This window comes from Malania oleifera, chromosome 3 (genome assembly GCF_029873635.1).
Source record: "Malania oleifera isolate guangnan ecotype guangnan chromosome 3, ASM2987363v1, whole genome shotgun sequence".
Classification (NCBI taxonomy): domain Eukaryota; kingdom Viridiplantae; phylum Streptophyta; class Magnoliopsida; order Santalales; family Ximeniaceae; genus Malania; species Malania oleifera.
In genome coordinates, this window is record NC_080419.1 from 66,492,823 (window position 1) to 66,502,283 (window position 9,461).

Here is a 9,461-nt window from a genome sequence, read left to right on the forward strand (position 1 = left end):
TGTACTCCTCTACAGTCAGTACAATATCCATGTTCCTTTTCCAGTCAATATAATTAGGTCTAGTCAATTTTTTTTCTTTGAGAATAAAAACCAATGGGTTGAAAGTCATTTTAATCCTGAGAATCACACATTATAACAAAATATGATGACCAATAATAAACTTTTAATTCAACTAAAAGAATATGGTTCCCTCTACCAATATTTTTCTTTCAAAAAATCTATCAGCAACCTAGCACGCCGTGAGTAATATGCCTCGATGGGAAGGTCATCTATTACTCAACATTTGTATAGATAGGTGAGGACCTATTAATTTTACCATCAAGGCAAGTGAGTATGCCAAGAATAATTAAACTACTGACTTTGTTCTGGTCCTATAAACAATAGTTGTAACGACCTGAAAAGTCATACCATTTTTTTTTTAATAATATATAAACTATACTGATAATCATTTTACTCTGATGCCCATATATTATCTGCTATAACATCTCAGGCCCCAGGACGGCATTGAGGAAAATCCTATTCACAAAATAGCACACCTATGCAGCAGTAAACATAAAGTTATACATCCATATTTACAATACCAGAATCCAGTATTATCCTAAAATATACATACATAATTATACATCATCCCAATATCTTCTACCTAAACACTCCTAAATACTACTCAAAAATACAATCCCCTGATAACACTTACCCTACAGATAGGGTAGTGTAAACGACCTCTCTACCTACGAGCCTGATCTGCTCATCTAACTAGATCGGCTGAAAAATGTTAATTTATTGGGATAAGACAACGCTTAGTAAGAAGAAATATGCTATTACTAGTGTGTGGCAACTGAGTTTACATAAATAATTTACTGATAAATAACTGAACTGAGATATCATGTAAATATTGTGTAACTCACACCTATATGGCTTAAAATACAACTATATTATCTAAGTTTTCTATTTATTCATACTTCTAAGAATATAATATATATCTATTGTTATTCTATATATATATATATATATATATATATATATATAACTGAGTAATATCCTTGGAAATCTGTATGTTATGATTTAACCCTTCATGACAAGGTTGCGCCGCCTGTAGGCTGGACTTAACTCTGGTTGGCCTACCAGGATAAGTCACCTAAATACTCTACCAATCCTCAGTCTGGCCTTTACTACAATCCCTCCAAAGGCACGGTACTAGTATCTACCTCGTCAAACCGGCCTCCTCAACCTAGGAATCTAGGGAGACTGCAATCCCTCCATAGGCACAGTAGACGGAATCCACACACTATCTGAAATATGTGGTTGCACTCTAATATGAAATAGCAATGGTACGATGCTCTGCTGGCTGAATCTGTCTGAAATAATTAATCTGATTGAAATAATTCACTGGGGATCTACTACTGTGTAATACTAATATATATATGTAATTATCTTGTTGTTTCATCATGATTCCAAGATAACCATAACATTATAAATCTAATCTGAAATGCTATAATATCTTACTGAAATAACTGTAATATCTAACTGAATAATCTATAATATCTTATTGTTATAAATACTGTAAATATCTGTCTGTAAAATATATCTGTCTATACAATATCTATCTATAAAATATATTTGTCAGAATAATATCTGTCTATAAAATATTGTCTGTATAATATATGATAAAACATATTCTGTGCAAAAATACTGTACATCATGATATTCTGAAAACTACATAAACATTGTACTGAGAAAATACCTACTCATGCCACGCAAATAGTAAAACTCAAATTCTGAAATGTGTAAAATAGTATAGTTTATACCTTGTATCTTAATAAACAAATACTATACTTTACTGATAAAATTTTCTAAATTTACAAGCATAGCGTATTTCCCTTACCTTGACTAACTCAACTCGTCTACTGGTTCTACCTCACGCCCATAGCATTCATAATTCCATATTCCTAAACTTACACACACACACACACACACACACAAATATATATATATATATATATATATATATATATATATTCCTATCAAATAATTGAATACCCAGAATAATTTTCATACTCATATTTCCTGAATTATAAACTATACCTCATCTTACTTGGGTTTTTGAGAACACCCTCTAGATTCCCCTAACTCGCCTGCAGTAAAAGCCCCAAAACCCTAAATTCACAACACCCACACAAATCATCCCAAACACCAGTATAACAATATTTACTATTAAATATAGGTTTAGAAAATCCTACAAACCCAATCACCCTTAAATAATCTACTTACCCTGATTTTGGGATGGTTCCCAAACTTCTCAAATCGAAATTGTGCTCTAGCTAGGTTGTAGAGAATCTCCCCAGGATCATCATGGTACCTTTTGATCATCAAATAGGGGAGAAACGGGGTCGAAAATCTAGAGAAAAGTGAGAGAAACTGAAACCTAGTAAGAGAGAGGGAGAGAGAGAGAGAGAATTGGCTGATTTTTCCGTCAAAAATCTGATTTTTGCGCTTATATAGATGGCCAGCCTCATCGACAAGGTGAAGAAGGCAGTTCATCGATGTAGGTAAAGAACTTGTTGATAAATAAATGGGTCTGAAATACACCCTCTCGGTATCTCCTCGCCGACGAGGTATTGAGACTCGTCGATAACCCGTATAAGGGAGTTTGTTGACGAAGCCAGGGTTCTAGGAGATTACAAATATATATACAGAAAGGAAAATTCTTTCAAAACCAAAATACTAGCTATCCTATATTCTACTATACAACTTATACATCCACTATTATGTACAATATCAAAATAAAACCTACTCTATCTGAACTGCTGTTGTTTCTTCTCTAACTAGTACTAATCCCCACTAATCAAATGTGGGTATTTATTTCATATCACCTCCTCTAGCTCCCACAAGGCCTCTTTCACTGCATAATTTCTCCACAGGACCTTTACAAATGGAATTATTTTTAGTACGAAATTCAAGTTCTTTTTTATCTAAGATCTGCACTGGCGTCTCCTCATATGCTAGTGTATCTCTAAGCTCTAACTCCTCGTAGCTAATCATATGGGAGGGATCTAGGATGTATTTCCTTAACATGGAAACATGAACTACGTCATGAATTCTGAATAAAGCTGGTGGTAAAGCTAGCCTATAAGCCACCGGACCCACATTTTCAAGTATCTCGAATGGGCCAATAAATCTAGGGCTTAGCTTACCCTTCCTCCCGAACCTCATAATTCCTCTCAGCGGTGCTACTTTCAAGAACACCTAATCTTCTAATTCAAATTCAAATTTCCGGTGGCGAGTATCTACGTGACTTTTCTGCCGACTCTAAGTTGCACTGATCCTTTCTTTAATTAATTGGACTTTATCATACGCCTGCTGCACTACTTCTGGTCTCAAAACTCACCTCTCACACATTTTATCCCAGTATAATGGAGAATGACACCTCCTACCATACATCACCTCGTAAGGTGCTATGTCGATGCTAGCTTGATAGTTTTTATTATATGCGAACTCTACCAACAGCATATACTGAGTCCAACTGGCCCCAATATCCAACATGCATGCTCGTAGCATATCCTCAAGTATCTGAATCATCCTCTTTATCTGCCCATCAGTATGAGGATGAAAAGTTATGCTGAATGATAACTGAGACCCCAAAGCCTCCTGTAAGGTCCTCCAAAATCGTGATGTGAAACATGGGTCACGTTCTGATACTATGGATACTGACACTCCATGGGGTCGAACTATCTTCTGAATGTATATCTCTGCTAGTCTATTCATGGGGTAACTAACTTTAGTAGGGAGAAAGTGGGTCGTCTTTGTCAGCTGGTCTACAATCACCCAAATAGTATTCTGTCAGTGTAGCACTGATAGTAATTCTGAAATAAAGTCCACAGATATATGATCCCACTTCCACTCAGGAATGTGGAGTGGCTGCAATTGTCTTACTGGCCTCTAGTGCTTAGCTTTTATCTGCTGGCACGTCAAACAATGCTCCATGAATTCAGCTATCCTCTTCTTCATGCTGCTCCATCAAAAGGATTCTCAAAGATCCTGATACATCTTAATACTGCCAAGATGAACTATGCATAAGGATCTGTGTGCCTTCTCTAGTATAACCCTCCTAATCTCAACATCTATAGGAATGCACAGTCTAGTACGAAAATGTAGGGCTTCGTCATCTAATATACTAAACTCTTCTCCCTGTTCATGCTACACCTTTTCTATCAACTCTACCAACTTTGTATCATTTCCTTGAGCAGCTTTAATTTTTCCTTGCAAGGTAGGCTATAAAACAGGTTGGCAACAAATGCCCGGTGACTATCCTTTACTAACTTTACACTGAGCCTCTCTAGGTCCATCCGAATCAGATGTTAAATCTCCTTTGCTGGAAATGTGCTCCCACTAACATCCGGCTCAATGCATCAGCCACCACATTTGCAGTCCATGGATGGTAGCTAATTGTGCAATCATAATCTTTAATAAGCTCTAGCCATCCTCTTTGCCTCATATTCAATTCCTTCTAAGTGAAGAAATACTTTAAACTTTTATGGTCTGTAAAGATTTCACATTTCCCACCATAAATATAGTGCCTCCAGATCTTTAAAGCATACACCACTGCAGCTAACTCTAAATCATGCACATGATAGTTCTTCTCATATTCTTTAAATTGTCTAGATGCATTAACAATAACTCTCCTGTGCTCCATCAACACACACCCAAGTCCCCTTTGTGACGCATCACTGTATATGACAAATCCATCCTCCCCTGATGGAATAGCTAACACTGAAGTAGTAACCAATTGCTGTTTCAACTCCTAGAAGATGTGCTCACACTCATCGAACCATTTGAACCTTGCATTCTTCCTCGTGAGTCGTGTCAAGGGTCCTGATAATCTAGAAAATTCATCTACAAAATGCCTGTAGTACCCTGCTAAACCACGAAAACTCCTAATCTCCTAAACGTTTCCCGGTCTCGGCCAATCTACCACTGCTTCTATCTTACCTAGATCAATTGATATGCCATCTCCAAAGACTACATGCCCACGAAAGGTAACTTGCCTCAGTCAGAATTCACATTTCATGAATTTTGCGTACAACTTTCTTTCTCTCAATATCTGCAACACCAGCCTCAAATGATGCTCGTGCTCCCCAAAACTCTTTGAGTAAACCAGTATATCATCTATAAAAACCACAACGAACTGATCTGGATACTGGTGGAACAACTGATTCTCATTAGGTCCATCAATGCAGCTAGTGCATTAGTCAGACCAAACAGCATAACTAGAAACTCATAATGCCCATACATACTCTTGAAAGCTGTCATTGAAACGTCCTCTACTTTAACTTTCACCTGGTGATAACTTGATCGGAGGTCAATCTTGGAATAGACCTAGTTCCCTTGGAGTAGTTGATCAAATAGATCGTCGATTCTGGGAAGAGAGTATTTATTCTAGATTGTCACTTTGTTTATCTCTCGGTAATCAATACACATCCGCATGGTCTAATCCTTCTTTTTCATGAACAAGACTGGCGCTCTCAAGGGCGACACGCTGCGCCTGATAAAACCTTTATCTAACAACTCTTGTATCTAGTCTTTCAATTCTTTGAATTCAGCTGGAGCCATTCTATAAGGTGATTTAAATATTGGTGTCATCCCTGGAAGCATATCAATTGCAAATTCTATCTCCCGATCTAGTGGTAAGCCAAGCAACTCCTCTAGAAAAAAATCTAGAAATTCTCTAATTGTTGGAATATCAGACTGTTTCAATTTTTCTTCTAGTATTTCCATTATATAGGTAATATAACCCTAGCAACCACACTAAAACAGCTTCCTTGCCTGAATAGCTGACACTAATTGTGGTGAGACGCACACAAGTGAACCTATAAATCCAATTTCTTGCTCACCTGGGGGTCTGAAAGTCACTTCCTTTCGATGACAATCTATGCTGACATGATTAGCTGTCAGCCAGTCTATACCCAATATTACATCAATTCCCTGCATGTCTAGTACCACAAGATCATCTGGTATTACTTTCTCTTGAATTGTCATTGAAAAATTTTTGAGTATCCTCCTACACTTAATTACTGATATAGTCGGTGTGGCAACTAACAATTCAACATCTAACTGTTGTGCCTCAACTCCAAATAACTTAGCATATCTCGATGATACGAAAGAATGGGTGGCACCTGTGTCAAATAAAATAACAACTTTATATGATAAAGTAGTAATAATACCTGCCACGACGTCACCAGCAATCCCACCGTCTCCCTGCCCCAATGCATAAAGCCTCGCCTATGTCATTGATTACGCACCACAGTTGCGTAATTATGCGTTTTAATTCATGCATTCAAGATCGTAATTTTAATTAAAATTTCTGATTTTATTTAATATTTTAATCATCGAGCTCACCTAAAAATTTTAAGATAAATTAGCCTACATTTTTTGAAAATATTTGGACACTCATATTTTATTATTGCAAGACAGTTTTTGGAAGCTAAGCCATACACGCAAAGAGGACCGTTTTCGATACTATTTCGTAATCTATGCGTAACTTTCTTATTCAAACTCCAATTCTAACGATTCAAAATGCTATGGAAATCTAAGGAGATTCTCTACAATTCTCTTGTTATAAGCTTTGAGATTTACGAGCTGTATAAGGGTTGAAATCGGGCTTGAAAGTGGAGGGCAAATTGTGTGCTTTTGAAAAAAGAAAAGAAAAGAAAAAAATTTAAAAAAAAATATAAATGATGATGTAACCCAGCCATGCAGCCAAGTCCTCTTAGTGGGTGTGGGTGATGTGCTGGGTGAGGAAAAGAAAAGAAAAAAAACTAAAAGAAAGAAAAGAGAAAAGAAAGGAAAGAAAGGGAAGTGTGGGAAAAGTCAAAAGGAAAGAAGCCTTTTAGTTTTTTGGAGGTGAGTGCATGAAGCATGAACGTGAGGTGGCCTAAGGTAGCATGCACTAGGGGCATACACAGGTAGGAAGGAAATCAAAAAAAAAAAAGGAAAGAAAAGAAAAGTAGGTTTTTTGATAAAAGAAGAGAAAGGTTTCTTTGGGAGGCCGCATATGCATAGGAAGTCTTTAGGGGAGCACACGGATTGGAAGAGGAAAAAACAAAAGCCATATTTTTGGGATTTTTCTAGGAGTCACTGAGAGTTGGTGCTAGAAGACACACACACACACACACACAGCCAGCAAAGGAGAGTTGGCGGCATGCACAAAATTAAAATCCTTTCGGAATTGGAAGGCAGTGAACAACGGCAGTGCAGGGGGTGTTCGCGATGCGCGACGGCAGTGTTGTGGGTGTTGATTTTTCTTCTACTCTCCAAATAAAAGAACTCATGGTGAAATCTTATATGTTGGATTTAATTTTTTGAATGAACTAATTTTTTATATTTTAGGAAAACGACGTAGCCCAGTTTTAAACTATGCTTGCTCTTTGATGCTAATCTGAAGTAGTTTTCCTTAATGTTTGTTTGAGTTATTCTGCACTTAATGCTTTAATTAACTAGCCATTAATTAGAGGATGTTAGTCTTGTGATTTGCTACCGAAATGGGGGATTATAGGATAGATCTTGGATAATTCAGCGTAGGTAAATATAGAGATCGAAAGACTTGTATGAACCTACGTTGCATTAAAAATCGAGGGTCTTATTACATTCTTGCATTTTTAATTTGCATATATTAATGTTAAATAATAATAAAAAATGGGTTCTGATTGACTATCAAAAGAGGCTTTTGGAAAAAAAAAAAAATTTGGAGATTTGCTAACAAATAGAGAAAAATGAAATTCTAATTAGCTAGATGAGTAAAGCATAGTGAGAAACTAGGTGAAATCGGTTTCCTAGAAGTTTTCACCCTTAGTAATTTGATACACGGCAGTCATTTATTTTCCCTTAAGTAGTTTATTTAAAGTAGCCTTATTTCAATTTCGCAGTTTAAAATTATTAATCTTTCTAAATAAAATCAAGGTTAGTATAATTTCGGTACTTGGTAAAATTAAGACATCTATTCGAGAGGACGATACTCTACACATCATTATATTATAAAACTACGATACTGTGCACTTGTAGTTTTGCAGTAGTCAAGTTTTTGGCGCCTTTGTCGGGGATTAAGTTTTTCTTATTTTTGTCAATATCGATTCAAAGTAATCTTGGTGTTAATTTAGAATTTTATATTTTTATTTTTTTATTTTTATTTCTTTTTTTTTGTGTTTTATTCTATTTTTTTTTTTATATTTTTGCCAATATCGATTCAAAGTAATCTTGGTGTTAATTTAGAATTTTATTTTTATATATTTTTTATTTTTATTTCTTTTCCTTTTGTTTTATTCTATTATTTTTTTTATCTTCTTTATTTCAGGTGTGTTTTTTGATGTTGGATGCGCTGTGCTAGAACCCATGACATTATTCCTTTTGATCTAGAGATTAAAAGAACACTCAGAGCACTACGGAAAAAGAGGGTACTAGCCATGGAGAACGGACAAGATAATGTGCAGCCACGCGCCCTAAAGGATTATGTACGGCCAGTTGTGAATGACAACTATTCAAGTATCAAACGCTAGCCTGTAAACAATTTTGAGCTCAAGCCCACATTAATCAGCATGGTGCTGCAGACCCAATTCAATGGATCACCACTTGATGATCCCAAAATCCATCTAACGATGTTTCTGGAGATTTGTAACACTATAAAGATCAATAGTGTTACTAAAAACACTATTAGACTAAGATTGTTTCCTTTTTCTTTGAGAGACAAAGCAAGAGGTTGGCTACAGTCTCTACAACTGGGAAGTATCACCAGTTGGTAGGACATGGCAGAAACGTTTCTAGCTAAATTCTTTCCACCTGCGAAAATAGCTCAACTCAGGAGTGAGATTGGTCAATTCAAGCAACATGATTTTGACTCACTCTATTAAGCATAGGAAAGGTATAAGGATTTGATTCGACGCTGCCCACAACATGGATTGCCAGATTGGTTGCAGATTTAGATGTTCTATAATGGGTTGAATGGGCAAACACGAACTTTAGTTGATGCTGCATCTCAGGGAACTTTGATGTCAAAGACACTTGAGGGTGCTACTGCTCTTTTGGAATAAATGGCCTTAAATAACTATCAATGGCCAATTGAAAGAACTATGGCTAAGAAAGTTGCTAGAATTCATGAATTGGAGTCGTTTGTTGCACTTTCAGCTCAAGTTGCTTCTTTGTCTCATCATATTTCAACTTTGACAACCCAGAGGATACCACAAGGTACAGAATATGTGGCAACTACAAGTACGATAGATCCGAGCAATGAAGCGAGCCATGAACATGTTCAATACATCAACAATCGGAACTACAACTATAGGGGTAATCTAGTGCCACAATATTACCATCCAGGGCTTCGAAATCTTGAGAATTTGTCTAATGGAAATACAAGAAATGTGTTGTAACCTCCTGCAGGATTTGATAGTCATCAAGGTGAGAAGAAGATGTCACAT

The 9,461-nt window shown here is 36.3% G+C and overlaps 1 protein-coding gene and 1 non-coding gene across 2 annotated transcripts in view; both read right to left on the minus strand.

Moving 5' to 3' along the window:
* The window catches only part of LOC131151343 (uncharacterized), a 21,636-nt gene extending 21,605 nt beyond the window's left edge, over positions 1-31 (minus strand). The window contains exon 1 of the mRNA XM_058102585.1: positions 1-31. This exon is cut by the window's left edge and continues 17 nt beyond it. Within this exon, the coding sequence (XP_057958568.1) occupies positions 1-31 (31 nt within the window).
* Positions 32-8,840: 8,809 nt separating this feature from the next.
* Positions 8,841-8,947, minus strand: LOC131152450 (small nucleolar RNA R71). The gene has a single exon (XR_009135951.1). It is a non-coding gene; the product is annotated as a small nucleolar RNA R71 (small nucleolar RNA).
* Between the last annotated feature and the right edge of the window lie 514 nt (positions 8,948-9,461).